The 16132-nt window shown below is 40.7% G+C and overlaps 1 protein-coding gene across 3 annotated transcripts in view; it reads left to right on the top strand.

Moving 5' to 3' along the window:
• Window positions 1-16132, top strand: part of INO80 (INO80 complex ATPase subunit) — a 53695-nt gene that overhangs the window by 18899 nt on the left and 18664 nt on the right. For all 3 annotated transcript variants that reach the window (XM_081886411.1, XM_081886412.1, XM_081886410.1), the window contains exons 16-25: window positions 592-734; window positions 2221-2305; window positions 3532-3649; window positions 5242-5327; window positions 6322-6489; window positions 6941-7074; window positions 7657-7724; window positions 8590-8683; window positions 9221-9398; window positions 12428-12565. In XM_081886411.1, coding sequence (XP_081742537.1) covers window positions 592-734; window positions 2221-2305; window positions 3532-3649; window positions 5242-5327; window positions 6322-6489; window positions 6941-7074; window positions 7657-7724; window positions 8590-8683; window positions 9221-9398; window positions 12428-12565 — 1212 coding nt within the window. The remainder of the gene's footprint in view (window positions 1-591; window positions 735-2220; window positions 2306-3531; window positions 3650-5241; window positions 5328-6321; window positions 6490-6940; window positions 7075-7656; window positions 7725-8589; window positions 8684-9220; window positions 9399-12427; window positions 12566-16132) is intronic.

The following is a 16132-nucleotide window of genomic DNA, read 5'->3' as shown; positions in this document are numbered from 1 at the left end:
CACAGAGTGTTTGTTGTGGGGGAGGAAGGGAAAGGAGAATGTTAGCCGCTTTGAGACTCCTTAGGGGAGTGATAAAGCGGGATATCAAATCCAAATTCTTCTTCTACTTAAGTCCCAGTTTTCACTAGTCCACGTTATATATCCTTTATTTCTCTTGCCCAGTTGCAGCATCTATGCTTACTCTCCCTTTCCTTGTGTGCTTCTGTTCTGAACTTCTGGGAATCTCCCTTCCTTGCTCCAACATTTGAACTCTTCTTATGAAAGAATCTGTTGGCTCTGATTCTTAGAACAATGGAGGTGGAAGTCTGACTATAGCAAGCAGATTGCTTCCTGAGTGGTAGAACCACATGTCGTGGTGTAAATCATTATGATACAGGACCTTCCAATTAGGAAATTGGAGGTATACTTTAAAGGGAGAGTACCAACAATCTTCTTAATGTGGTATGTGGATCCCCCCCCCCAACTCAGGCATTGAATATGGAAAAAGATGGGGAATGTAATGTGTGAGTTCCTGAATACAGATATTTTTCCTTAGTATTACTGACGAGTCAACTCAGTTTATATAACTAAAATATGTTTTCATAATTGCAGAAGACTTTGTATACTCAGGATGCTCCTTTCCATGTCGTGATCACCAGTTATCAGCTTGTAGTCCAAGATGTGAAGTATTTTCAACGGGTTAAGTGGCAGTACATGGTGCTAGATGAGGCACAGGCACTGAAGAGTAGCTCTAGGTAAGAAAGGAAAAAAAACCTGAGTCTTTTTGGGCAGTGATAGAATAGGAAACACGGCTGTAACAGATTTATGCTATCTTAAAATGCTTAATATTGTAGTTCTTTTCTTACAAATTTTTCCATCTCTGATCAAGCTGCCATGACCTAGTTTAGATATACACTGTTGTGATAGCTTAGAAGGTTATTTAAAAAAAACCCAAATACAATCAAGCAGTATATAAATTTTGATACATAAATCAAGGTGCCCATACTTTATCATCCCAAAGGAATCTGGGCAGTTTGTGACTGGAAAATTCACTTTTTCAGCAGGATGCAAGAATGTCTTCCCAAAATCTTTCTTAACAAGTTATTGAGTTGGAATTGATTGGTAGCACCCACCTCCTTGAAATTCTTGGGGTTGTGTTAACCTACTTGAATGGAAGGCTGTCCTTTTCCTGTGAAAAACCTGGCAGCGTCCCAAGGCAATCGTCTACATCAGGAATCCATGGTACCTGCAGGACCTTGGAGAGCTCTCAAAGTCTTGCTGAAGCAGCCATAGAAGACGCTGTCCCTGCAAGCACTAGATCCAAGACTATAAACTTTGACTGAACCTGTAATGCAGTAAGCCCGGCTCCCCAGAGGAGATGTTTCCCTTTGAGTCCTCTGTAGCACATTGTACAATCCCTGGGTATTATTATTATATTTATTTCATTAATTCAGTTCATATCCCAACCTGCCTTCCAAAGGAGCTCAGGTTGGGAAACACATAGCTAACAAAAAACATATTTAAAGATGGTTAAAAACATGATCTCAGCCAATGATTTCAATGTTGCCAGGGACATTATCTATTTGCCATTAAATGCCTGGGTAAGCAGGATTGTTTATAAATTCCTTCTGAAAGTAATGAGGGAGACAGACCTACCTCTTCAGAGGAAGCATTCCATAAATGGGGAACCACCACTGAGAAAGCCCTATCCTGTGTTAGCTCCAACCGAGTTGTGGCCTCACCTGCCACTCAATAGAGTCTGAGATGGTTGTATTGGGGAAGGCAATCTGTTAGGGATTTGTATGCTAGTACTAACACTTCAAATTGTGCCTGGTAGTTCACTGGCAGCCAGTGCAGTGCTTTCAGAAGCAGCAATGCTTGATCTCATAGGCTGCTTCGCCAGCCAGCCATCAGCCACGTTCTTCACTAGCTGCAGCCTCTGCACCATCTTCAATGGCAGCACCACTGCAGACTGCGGGTCACGACTGAAGCTAGTGGCCAGATGTATTTATGGCTCAGTAATGTTTGACATCATTTGTTTATATCACAACATATGGTCTACCTTATGCTGCATCTCTAGAATAACTTCAGGAAAGAAATGGAATGTAGGGACTTAACATGATAAGAAAATTGTATGTAGTCTTTTCTCTTTCCTAGAAGATATCTTATACAATAATGTTCTTTCTTGCCACTTTTTATCATAGCTAAATTCTATTAATTAAAATAACATTGGTATTTCAGCGTTCGTTGGAAAATTCTGCTTCAGTTCCAGTGCCGAAATAGACTGTTGCTGACTGGGACACCCATCCAAAACACCATGGCTGAGGTATGCATGACTCCCTCCAGTTCACACTATTCTAGATTAATTTATAAACAAAGATATTCTGATCAGTATCTAAACATGGAATTCGATTGCTTTGGGAGGAAACTCCAAACAGGCTGAAGTTTCATTTGTTGCTTGGACTGCAACAGCTCTATTATTTTCTGTTTAAAAGCTAGCTTCTCCTTTTTGGCAGTGGAACTTTTCTAGTAGAATTCCACATATGTTTGCCCATATCATTCCCATGTTTCTGGACACTGTACCATAACAATAACCATGGATCAAATGAACGGAAGTATTATATCCCATATCAAGTGTTAAAGATGCGTAATAGACCGGTTAATAGGTTTTTCAAAGAATAAATGAATGATTCTGTGTTTTCACAATTTCTTATGGACTTTGAACATCTGCATAAGCTGATTGACTAGGATAATGAAGTTGCTTAAATTTTGATTGGTGCTGCACAGATATTGATAGTTTAACTGTTCAGCAGAAACCCCTTGAATAGCTGTGTAAATGGCCCCTGCTTCACCTTATGGTACACTCCCTGGTCACAGATGATATTTTTTATCCTTACAGTTCTAATAGATGCAAAATCTTAGTTGTTACACTGCTGGGTTAGTTGCACATGGCCTGCTCTCTCCCTTTCTTATTCTTCAGGGTCCCAGAAGGGGGCACCCACTATGAATGAGGCAGCAAGGGATGCTATTACTGAAGTGCAAATAGGCACCCAGTCACCCTTCATACATCTACTGAAAATTTACTATGAAGGGTGGGAGAATTGGCAGAAGAGCTTTATTCTGCATTTGAATCACAGTCAGGGCACTTTTCTTTATGTATCTGGAAGATTGTTATTCTGTGTCTTGCTTCTTTATTTACAGCACCATGTTCTCGTCTCCTAGCAGAGAAGCTTGCTAGTGACACAGACGTGTGTCTCTGAGACACCTTTCATAGAAAACAGAATTATTTTAGTGCTATCTGCATAGTTTCACTCTTGCCTACCTCTCTTTTTGGAGTTCACTCTGTGCCCATAGCTTTATCCTAGTGATTGTGTTTGGAACTAGAAAAGGGAAAGACCTGTTTCACCCTACTATCAGATGTGGAGAGGGGCTTCTCTGTCATAGTTATTGAAAGGCTTCCTTTTAAGTGGCGACAGGGTTACTGGCAAGACTCTATAATTTACTTACTTGGTGGGCTAACTTCTAGTACTTACTTTTGCTCTTATGTTGCAGCTCTGGGCTTTGCTTCATTTCATTATGCCAACACTGTTTGACTCGCACGAGGAATTCAATGAATGGTTTTCTAAAGATATCGAAAGCCATGCGGAGAACAAATCGGCCATTGATGAGAGTGAGTATTGTGCAGGAATCTGTCTTTTCTGCATGAGAATTCTGCAGCTTGAGCAGAACTGCCCGCAGTGACCAAAATGAATTGTTAACTGTTCCTTAATTGCTTTTTAACTCTACTTTCAGATAGACTTAATATGTGCTGCTAAGGATTGTTCTTGTGGAAGCTGAGATAAGACTACAGATGAGTTTTTGGAAAGAGCAGCAGTAGCAGTTTTTCACATAGGGAAGGAGAATACTGCAGGTTCTGAGATTTGGGATAGTGAAATACTTCCTATTCAATCCTACAAGATCTAGTGATGGACACCAAATTGGATACCTTTCAAAGGGGATTAGACACATTTATGGAGGATAAGGTTCTTTGCAACTACTAATTATGACGACTTCATGTTATTTTCAAAACTTAAATTGTCAGTGCTTATTAGTAGTTTCCAGACATAGATTGCATCACTTCAGTTTTATGAGCTGGTCACTGCTGGCACAACTGTTAAATCTGGCTAAATGACAACCAAAATAGTAGAACCTAGTTTTGTCATGAATTCTACTCAATATCGATCCAGAGCAGAATTCTAATGTGCAGTTGTACCTTGGATCGCAAACGCCTTGGAACTCAGACATTTTGGCTCCCAAATCCCGCATACCTGGAAGTGATTGCTCCAGTTTGCAAAGGTTCTTTTGGAACCCAAACGTCCGACGGGGCTTCCGCAGCTCCTGATGCAGCCAATCAGAAGCCTCAATTTGGTTTTCAAACATTTTGGAAGTCAAACGGACTTCTTGAATGGATTCTGTTTGACTTCCAAGGTACTACTGTATAGTTAGCAGACTGAAAACTTAAACACATTGCAGGATTCGCCAAAAATAGACCAGAGGCAATTAATAAAGCCAGTGTGGTGTAGTGGTTAAGAGCGGTAGACTCGTAATCTGGTGAACTGGGTTCACATCTCCGCTCCTCCACATGCAGCTCCTGGGTGACCTTGGGCCAGTCACACTTCTTTGAAGTCTCTCAGCCTCACTCACCCCACAGAGTGTTTGTTGTGGGGGAGGAAGGGAAAGGAGAATGTTAGCTGCTTTGAGACTCCTTTGGGTAGTGATAAAGTGGGATATCAAATCCAAACTCTTCTTCTAATATTTCATCCAGCAGAGCTTTACTGCTACTGAAGGCAAATGAGCATAATGGTCACAAATCCAATACATTCAGGATTGGCACTGTCCATATGAAGTCCACTTGCAGTAGACTTAACTGAAACTTACAATAACTTATAATAAGACTAAATCTTAACATTAAGCATGCTTTGTACAGAGCAGCACACCAGAAGGAAAGAGATAGAAAAGAGAGAGACCCAGACTCCTTCTAGCCTATTATCATAGCATGACCTTGACAGAAGAGATAACACAACCAGCTGTACTCAGCTTCTCTGAAGGAATAGCCCAAACATCATGAACCTTTTGCTTGTTTATTTCACACAGAGAAGCTTCCAGAACCCTCTTGAATGAATTAGAATAGGAAAGATCTCTACACATCAGATCCACACTTTCTGTACTAAGAAATGCAAACTGACAAGTTTTTAATCGTTGGTTAATCTCATCAAATTTCAGATCAGCTTTCTCGCTTGCACATGATCCTGAAGCCTTTCATGTTGAGGAGAATCAAAAAAGATGTGGAAAACGAGCTGTCAGATAAGGTGCCAAACATAATTAAATTCTTTTTTTCCTCATGTTTGTTGTTTCCATTTTTTAAGGCTTTAATTTACAGTGTTCGTGTTCTCCCTTAAATCAGAATTCAAAAGGCCTCTCCCTTTCGAATAGTTATTGAACTTCTGCCAGGACAGTCTATTGGTATTGTCATCTTCTCTCAAAACTTGTACATTCATATAAAATATGACCATAAAAATCCTTAAAGCTGCACAGTCTTTACAAAGCAAAGTCAGTTAATGAACAGATGCTGCATTTGCAGCTTGTGTATCCAAACCTTTTTGTCAATTATCAGAATGTGCTCATTCTCAGATCCAAGACCTTGGCTGCATCACTTCAGTTTTATAAACTGGTCACTGCTAGCAGTTATGAGATACGATGAAATGAAACTGAAAGTAGTGAAACCTAGGGGGTTTTTTTGTAGTAATTGTAGGAGTGGATTTTGGTTTTGCTTTTTATTTGCAATGAGCAGCAGTTCAGCGCAACAATCAAATGTTGCAAAATCAGACTTAAAAGTCCAAAGAAGACTTTGCATTATCATACCCAGAGTATCTAGGCTGATGCTCTGTCATGCAGCTACTCTTAGCATTTTTCAGTCCACACAATTATGCCTATTCCATAACATTGACTATAATGCATCATGATATCTCACAAATAACATTTGTTGGCTTAGTTTCCATTTCCTGCCTCTCTGTTTTATTTCCCTGCTTCTGGATTTCAGTTTTGAAAGTACCTGCCACCTCATCCATGCTGTTCCCTCCCAGGGGAAATCTAGCAAGCCCCATCTCTACATTCTCTGTCTTGTGGACTCTTTAAAAATATTTTTTATCAAGGAGGGCCTTCTTTTAATTTTAATCAGGTTGTGCTGGCTGTGAATGCCCTATCCACTACAGTCATTCATGGATTGTGTATGGGTTGAACCTGGCTCTGCTACTGGCTTCTCTCAATAACAGTTTAATATGCTTCAATTTCTTTCTCTTTAAGATTGAGATCCTTATGTATTGCCAGCAAACCAGCCGGCAAAAATTACTGTACCAGGCTTTGAAGAACAAAATTTCTATTGATGACCTTTTGCAGTCCTCCATGGGTACAACCCAGCAAGCACAGAACACTACCAGTAGCCTCATGAATCTAGTCATGCAGTTCCGGAAGGTGAGATTTGTGAACACTGGTTACACTGATATGGTTGTCTGATGATCACTTCAGCAAAAATGACCAGATACCTACGTTCCATTACATTCAAGTGCAACACTGAACAAGTTGCAGTCAGTCTTTAGTTGTGACTGTATGCTGCAGCTAATAGGTCACAGCTGGAGTTCTAGCCATTTCACACAATACAAATTAATTTGTGCTGGGAAGAGTGAATCCTTTGGAAAGAAAGCAGGATGGGCAATCGAGAACACAGTTATATTGCCTAGATTTCACATGTGCCTAGCCTAACTTTTAAAATTATGATGTTCAAACCACTTTTAATCAAGTAGTCCTATTAAGGACATGCTTCACAATTTGTCCAGGTTTTTTCCAGCTATTATGAAGAATTAATACACAGGTTGTTGTGTAGAAACTCCTCTGCAGTTTCTGATGACTTAAATTTTCTTTATAGGTCTGCAATCACCCAGAACTCTTTGAACGACAAGAAACTTGGTCTCCATTTCACATTTCAGTAAAGCCATACCAGATTTCAAAGTTTCTCTACCGCCATGGGCAAATCAGGGTGTTTAACCACTCACGGGACAGGTAAGCAATGTTGGCAGACCTGCCAAGAGGGAAGATACAGGTGAACCTACTATACTGGGCCCGGAGCCAGCAGGGGATCCAGATTCTACCCTTTCATTTTTTTGTTTCCTTTTTTAAAAGCAAGTCTGAAGACCCTGTAGACTGAGAGATACAGAGCAAAATATGTAGGGACCATTCCAACCAATTCCTTTGTGAAAAATCAGCTACTCACAGCTATGGTTAATGGGATGTAGAGAAATAATAAGTCACAAATGCACCAGGGAAGACTAAAAAATGGCTTCAAAACAAAGGAGGAAGTCCTTTCTCTGGGCAACATGGAGGAGGTTTCTTTGTACTTTTTGAAGCCATTTTGGGATCTTCCCTGGTAGAGTGATTGTAGCCTTTGGAAAACAATTGAGAACTCGTGGATTTTAGCTGTTGTGACTGAATAGAAGCTTAATCTCCCTCACAGCATTGTTAGGCAAAAACAATGTTCTGAGCTCCTTAGAGGAAGGGTAGCATACAAAAGAAACAAAACATTGAACAGGAGTTAATTAATATATGTTTAAATTGTCCCATTTTTATTCTTCTGCCAATTTATAGGTGGTTGCAGTTTTTACTTTCTCCTTTTGCTCCAGACCACATCCAGCAGTCTCTCTTCCATAGGAGAGGTAGGTTGAAAAACATAAGGGTGAAGTTAGCTCTTTTCGTTATGTGAAGGAAGACATTTTATTGGCACTAGGATTAGAATTTTTATTTTAATTGAAGTTCCAAGGAAGGCAGTGCCTTCTAGATTGATTATTCCGTTCCTGAACTGTTTTACACTTCGGTGTTCTTAATGCTTAACCCAAATTTCTTTTCTGTAGATGAATTCTTTATCACCCTCTCCTCAATAAATGAACAATCGTTCACCTTTGAACTCACCTTAGAATTGTAGAGCAATTGTAGAGCCCTAAAGGGACTTCTAGTCTGACCCCCTGCTGTCTTCTTAAATCTATTGGTGTATGCTATCACTGCTTCCCCCAAGAGCTTTTCCTTCTATTGGTTTATCTTGCAAATACTTCATTTTTCAGAGCTCTGTTTTTTTTTAATTCTTCTCATTTAATGAGATTGATCTTAAACTAGTCTGTTCAGAACTGAACATACTACAGTCGTACCTCGGAAGTCGAGCGGAATCCATTCTGGAAGTCCGTTTGACTTCCAAAACGTTCAGAAACCAAGGCGCAGCTTCCAGTTGGCTGCAGGAAGCTCCTGTAGCCAAGCAGAAGTCATGTTGGACATTCGGGTTCCAAAGAACGTTCACAGACCAGAACACTCACTTAAGGGTTTGTGGTGTTTGGGAGCCAAAACATTCGACTTGCAAGGCATTTGGGATCCAAGGTACAACTGTACTTCAATTTAGAACATATTAGCACCCAGTATAATGGTACTTTTGTAGCTTGGTACTAAGAAGATGGAATCTGCATTTTTCAGCACTGTATTATGTCTGTTGTTTCCTGTAGCAGATGCTTATTCCAAGCTGTGTCACTTTTATAGGTGCTGAAGAAGAGAGTTGTTTCTCTTTCCTACGGTTTATTGATGTTTCTCCAGCAGAGATTGCTAACCTCATGCATCAGGGACATCTAGCCAGGTGAGCAATACTGTTTGAATCTTAAAACAATGACTGGGGCGGGGGGTTCTTTCAAAAATCACTTGCATATAAATAGGCTGGAAAAATGGGTGCATGTATCTGTCATTGCAAAATGTTTACAGCTGATAGCTATATATATTCCATGTTGGAATACTGGACAATTACAAAACCTATAATCAGGCATTAAAAATGGTCATAGTGATAACAACAACAACAAGGGAAGCAATCCATTGCTGTTGTTATATAAAATGTGTGCACTATGTGTACACTATACTGTAGTCTGTTAAGCCAGGGGCCCCCTGGCTGCAAGAGAGGAGGGGACAAACCTGTCTCCAGCCCTAACCAGTTCCACTTCCATGGCCAGAAGAGGGGGGGGTGGTGAGCTTCCCTTCCCTGGAAGCAGCCGGGCTGCCTGCAGCTGCACACGCGTCCTCGCAAGGAGCAATATCTGTGAGACACAAAAAAATGAGGTATGCCTGTATTTAAGTTCTCATTCGCAGAGGTATGAATAAGAATGTCTACTGTGATTTCTTTCAGATGGTTAGCTCTTTTCCTGTCTCTGAAAGCCGCCTACAGGCTCCACCACTTTCGTTTCTGGAGGGAACCAGAGGAAGATGACCAGCATAAGACCCGGCGTCTGAAGAATAAAGATTTCCTGCTGGATGTCGATTTTCCACTCTCCTCCCCCAACTTGCACAGCTGCACTTTGCTGCAGGTAAGCAATACTTTCAGCTGTATGCAAGTCAAACTGCTTGAGTTAAATGAAATTGTACAGAAAGCAAGCAAGAAAGAAAGAAATAGATGAGAGAGAGAGATATATATCTTGGAGTGGAATAATGTGGTCAGGGTTGTGTATACTCTAGGCAATTTAGTTACTTAATCACGTTATTTACATCCTACCCAATATTGAAGCTTCTCGGTGTGGAAAAATTAGAACCATTGAAAGTGGTAAGACGCATCAGTGTTAAACCTGCAGCAGCAAATAATAGTATTAAGTATCTAAAAATATTTTTAAGCTGGAAAAGCATTTCCAGCCCACCCACACATAACCTGTGTTAACCATTTGGCATTACAATAAAATAAGATTCTGCACCAGGCAATCCTTTTGTTCAAATGTTTTGGTTTTGAATGAATTTGAACCCTTGTCCCCATGCCAACTTTGCATTAGGGGCAGAAAGACCTTGCATAAAAAGAATAATAGAAACCTGTAATGTAGGGATGCTCAATTAGCATATGCAGATAAAAGATGGTCTATGCTTTCTGTTCATCCAGTTAGGGGAAAAGGTTGTGCTATAACTGCCCCCACCCACTGTCACTTTAAATAATAAATGTAATCTCAGACTGTTAAAGAAAGGGGTAATAACTAACTTTATGTCACAGGTTGGAAATGATATCCCTATACCATATGCTGTAATGACTTCCTTCTCGCTCCAGCATTTAATGGTAGAAAAGGGATCACTAACAGTCCCACTTTTGCAGGATCTGGCAATTGTAATCCCTAAAGCCTGTATGGTTTTTTGCATGGTAGAGCTTGTGAAGAGAAGGGGTCAAAACCAAGCTAAGAGCAACCATTTTGGCTTTTGAAGTGTATCTTTCTGGACCAACCGTTTGTAAAATTACTGTGTCTCATATTCCAGTAGCCCACCAGACCATTTAGTCCCTGTTTTGTTAGGTTCGTATGACACATCTTTGGAAGATCATTATTCTATGTACATAGTGTTTGAATCGTTAAACTACTGACTGGTGCTCCTTTTACAACAAAGATTAGCAATAGTTAGTGGCTGCATTCAGATGCAATGCTAAACGGGGGTTTAATATTACTACAGTGCACCTCAGACTTTTGTGCTCTTCCCTTCTTTCTCCCCCTCCAGCCAGGGACTGCAAGAAGGAGATCTAAAGCTTCTGTTTTATGTTAACTGTAGTTTATTCTTCTAACCAAACCCTAAACATTGGTTGATATTAACTGTGGTTAGTTGAAGCAAGCCAACTTCAAAAGTTATGGTTCGAAATGGGCCTGTTTCAACTTAACTGTAGTTAAGATAGACTACAGTTTGTCTAGGTTGGAATGGCAGTTCATCTTAAGCAGAAACAAAAGCTTATTTCTCCTCATGACTCCACCAAAGACTTGGGGAGAGTGTGAGCCCAAGGTTTAGCATTACATTACAAGGAGGACATTGTGTGACTTGTTTTTCGTCTAAATTTAGTGACTAGAGTGAATAATGCATAAAGGAAACTTGAACAGGTTTCCAGTGTACTTCAGGTACTGTTAGCTTGACCAGGATGAATGAGAGAACCTTTAATTACAAAGAGTTGGTCCTTGCAGTTTTAAAAAACGTCTACATATATATCTCTGCATAGAAGCAGTTTACAGTGGTGCCCCGCAAGACGGAATGCCTCGCAAGACGAAAAACCCGCTAGATGAAAGGATTTTCCGTTTTTCGATGCGCTTCGCAAGACGAATTTCCCAATGGGCTTGCTTCACAAGACGAAAACGTCTTGCGAGTCTTGCGATTTTTTCGCTCCCGCCCTTTTTCTAAGCCGCTAATAGCCTTTAAGCCGCTAAGCCTTTAATAGCTGCTAAACCGCTAATAGCGCTAATCCGCTAAGCCGCTAATAGGGTTGCTTCGCAAGACGAAAAAACCGCTAGACGAAGAGACTCGCGGAACGGATTATTTTCGTCTTGCGAGGCACCACTGTATGCAACTGCAGCTTCCATATGCGCCCTGCAGGCGTTATGCCTCTGAATACAGCTGGGCAGAGTGCAGTTGTGCTTGTAGCTGGATTGTAGCTTGCAGGACTACAAAAGGCGTCTAGTCAGCTTCTGAACTAGAGGACCGTTGACCTGATTCAGCAGGCTCGTCTCTCTTGCTCACAACCACTGGCGATCTCACATATTCCCATGGCCAATCATGAAAACCAGATTGCATGAGAGCTATAAGGACTTAGTGTCTGTGTTTTACATGTTTGTATACAGTAATACCTATGCGAACGTCTGCCTCATCTGGCATCCATTCCAGCGAACGTCTGTGGCAAACCCGGAAGTACCGGAACGGGTTACTTCCAGGTTTGCCACTCACGCATGCGCAGAATTGTTAAATCATGCTTCGCGCATGCGCAGAAGCACAAACTGCTCCGTGTGTGTGTGCAGATGCGGCGCTTTGCCCTGTGTCCTTTTCAGCTAGCGTCCGGGGCTCTGGAACGGATCCTGGCCACAAACAAGGTACTACTGTATACAGGTAACTCACAACTTACATGCATTCCACTTTACACACTTAGCAAAAATTAAAAAGGGGGTGGACGTCCGAGGGGGGCAAACATTGTGCCATCAAACACAACTATATGTGGTTTTGGCTTTAGGTGCTGTCCCCAGAACATAACCCCAACGTTAGTTGAGTCTTGCTTGTATACACATAAAATATTTCTCCTAGTACTTTGGCTAAAGATTAGAACTTTCAGAACTAAACACTGAGGACAGGATATGTAAATTGATCTCTTTTCTAGTAGAAATCATTCCTTAGTAGTATTGCATGTTGTAATTCTGCCCAATGTAGTTGTAAAAGCTGAAGAAAAAATTAAGCAGTGGTGGTAGTGGCCTCAGAATGTCTTCTCAGAAAAAAGGTCCATATTTCAAATTAAATATTTGGGAATTGTTCATTTGTATCCTTTATGATATTAGGATACAACTGCTATGAAAAAAACTCTTCAAAAACTTCGCAAAACATTTTTAATTTCATCAATTTTTAGAACCTTGTGTTCACGGGCCACTGTAAAGCAGTAATTGGCTACTCTGATTTCATCATCCATCAACGACCAGCTACCTCATGGAAACAGTGTTGTCAAATCACAGAGCTGCCGTCCTTCCTGTCTGTAGTGAGCCCAAGGGTAAGTCTTTTAAAAAAGAAGTCCTTTCTACCCTCTTCTGATTACGTTTTCCAGTTCCCAGATATTTCCAGAGAGCACTTAGTTTGTGTCTTATTGTATTTGTATTTCATTAACAGTGATTCTAGTTTTGCTTAACCGTAGGAACTCAAGTCCACTGGAAATACCACATTTGATGAAGAGAATGATTTTACATCTGCCTTGCCTGATGTGTATATGTTGGCCATCATGTTTGTATGGCTGATCCATGCAATCTGTACACTCAAATTTTGTAATGCACAGATTGCACTGGTCAAGCCTAAGCATATAGATTGACACTGCAACACACAGGTGTCTCTTGGAGCAAAATGGGCAGATTCAATCCTTTCCCATCAACAGTAACATTCTTCACAGGGCTTCAGTAGCAATTGAGACTCCCCCCCCCCCCAGGTGAACCAATGTGTATTGCGCTACAGTAAATAAAATAAAGTAATGAGCACAGTATTATGTGATAGCTGCTCAACACTGAGACAGAGATCCTGTCTTAGACCCTCCTAGCCTTTCCTGATCTCAGTCTCCTCTCCCTCTCTACTTTTGTTTTTAAAGTTAACTCAGTTACTGAACTGTTGACCTGCATTTACATTTCTTAGGCTACTGAGAAACTCAAACGTATTTAATAGTCCATAAGAATTTAGCTTATACAGGATTGCAGAAGAAATGACTTGTTGCTGCAGAATTGGCCCTTCAGGATACCAGATTTCTAGTGCTCAGCACTTCATACAAACTCCATGAAATATAAATTATTAATTTTTGGTGGAGGGATCACATCCTAGTAAAATGGCAGAGGGGAGCATGTCTTGCATATTCACTTTAATTTTTATGAGTCAATAAACTTGGAGAGTGTTTGGCTTCTTGCAAGCACTGTTTGTTAACATAATACGAAAGGCCATAATAAACGAGATGTGACTCCAGAAATACAGCTAACCATCTGCTACCAGAAAACCCTCCCCACCCTGAATGTGTTTGAGGATTGTCTAGCGAGATACCTGCCACCAGTGAAGGCATCTGCTTGACCTTAACTTACACTCCTCAGCATAATGTCTGCTAATTATTTGAAAGCAAGAGCAGGGCAATAAATACTGCAGTGTATGATGAAGCAATAATCATATAAAAGCAGGCAAGGAGCATAAAACCCTTATCTCAAAAGCCTCCCAAATGTTCCATTCCATTCGTGATCTGTACTTGTTTTAGTAATAACACATATTTGTGCATTGTCTGAATAAGATATGGCTACCTTCATGCTGACATATGAGGAATGAAATATAAGAGCCACCTTACTGAACTCTTCACCACATGCCTTCCAAGATTTAGCCTATTGAGCATTAATTGTAGTAAAGGTTCTCAAACTGGTCTGCAAATTCCTTTCCGATGGAGGGGGGAGTTTAGGAACTACTGTCAGCAGTTTTTCTACAGCACTGATTAGTATCATCAATGGCTGCAAATCTGGAAGTGCAAAATATGATCTTAACTCCTGCCGCAATATAAAATTAGGCTCTAAATTTTTATATGCTTCCCATCATCTCTTTAATGATTCTTCAATAATACCATGAGAGTTCTCTATACAAAATGACTTATTTTACTATCCTCATGATCCTGGGATATACAGTATGTTGTTAGCCCAATTCTGAAATATTTTTGTGGTAAAGGTAAAGGACCCCTGACAGTTAAGTCCAGTCATGGACGACTCTGGGGTTGCGGTGCTCATCTCGCTTTACAGGCCAAGGGAGCCGGCGTTTTTCCAGGTCATGTGGCCAGCATGACCAAGCCGCTTCTGAAACCAGAGCAGCACATGGAAACGCTGTTTACCTTCCCGCTGGAGTGGTACCTATTTATCTACTTGCACATTTTTGGCGTGCTTTCAAACTGCTAGGTTGGCAGGAGCTGGGACCGAGCAGCGGGAGCTCACCCCATCTGATCGGCAAGCCCAAGAGGCTCAGTGGTTTAGACCACAGTGCCACCCGTGTCCCTAGTTTTGTGTTATGTGCACACAAATAAAAGACCTTCCCTTCTAGTATTCTGGCATGGCTGCAAGAAGATCAGAACTTGGTTAGCAGATGTGCTAACCAAAGTTCCTTTAACATCTGAACGAGCCAGGATAATAAACCATGGCTTAATCCTGGCTTGTTTGAACAAACCAGAATTTCAAACTAAGAGTCTCCCCAAATTCTGATGTAATTAGGAACTCTGGTTAGTTTAAAGTTGGAAACATGCTTCTAATCTTCCCCTTGTGTCTGTGTTACAGGAGGTGCCTTTTATCCTGTAGGAATTTTTTGCAGCCCTGTATCAGCCCATGATATTTTATACTTTGCTTCTGTTGTATCTAATGGGTAATAGAAGGGAAAATATGAGATGGAAACATTTCCATGTAAAGCAGTGCACATAATTTCCCCCCTCTTTAGTGAATGAGTCAGTCAGAAAAAGATGGTATTGACTCCGTATATTAAACCTTGCTCTTTTCATTTCCCATCTCTTGTCTGAAGATGGCAGTGCAGCATTGTATATCCTGCTAGAAAAAGTGTTGAGTGCTTAGCTGTGGCTTTTCATAGCTGGCAACTAGTTAGTTAACTCCCCCAAAATAAGTTGCTGTAGTTGCATTCAGTTTCTTTGATAAAAGCTACTTTTTAAATTGCTGCCCCTTTCCGCAGTGTGCACTTGTGTCCCTCTACAACAGGGCTGAGAAATCTTTGACCCTGCAGACTTGCTGAACTATAACTCCCATCAGCAAGCATGGGCAGTGGCCAAGGTGATAGGAGTTGTAGTTCAGCAACATCTGGGAGGCAACTGTCCCCCACACTTGCTATACAGACATGAGTCAATCTGTGTGTTTTAACTAAGCCCCCCACCCAAATCTCTACCCTTGTGTTCCATAAGTGACTTCGGATGATTTTTCGTTGTCTCAACTATGTTGCATTGTACATCTTGCCACACCATTTCCCTTCAAAACTGTATACAATACATGATTTGGTGCTATGTGTATGTGCCTTAGGCTACTTTTTACCCTGTCTCCCACACCTCACATGCTCTTTTATAAGTTCTGATTTTAAAGATATCACAGTTGGATGTGTCTGTCTTTTTCATAGAAAGGAGGAGTTAAGATCTTGATGGACAATTTATTTTTATTTGTCCTAAAAGAACAACTGTGATCAATTATTCTTAGTACCCCAATATCTTTGATAAGATGCTTGTAGACATATGAGATAAATTACAGACCTAATAGTGCTCTTTTATCTTTTACTGTTAAGAACATTGGCTTAGATCCTAACTGAGACTCAGCTGACAGGAGTATACCATAAACAGAGTTCTATTAATGCTCCCACCAGTGGAAATGGGGGGTGGTATTTTTGTCAGTCTCCCCATGTCCCTTGAAAATCTGCTGCGAAGGGTTGATGGACCCTCCAACCAGCAGATAAGATAGTGCAAGGGACTGCATGTGAAAAGGTAGATGGCAAAAAAAAATCTGCCATATATACAAGATAATTTTTTCACTGTCGTTGCATTTTGTTGAATAATTCTCTAGATGACAGATGTTCC

The sequence above is a fragment of the Podarcis melisellensis genome, assembly GCF_964234715.1.
Source record: "Podarcis melisellensis genome assembly, chromosome: 1".
Classification (NCBI taxonomy): Eukaryota; Metazoa; Chordata; class Lepidosauria; order Squamata; family Lacertidae; genus Podarcis; species Podarcis melisellensis.
This window is presented reverse-complemented; position numbering and strand designations above follow the sequence as displayed.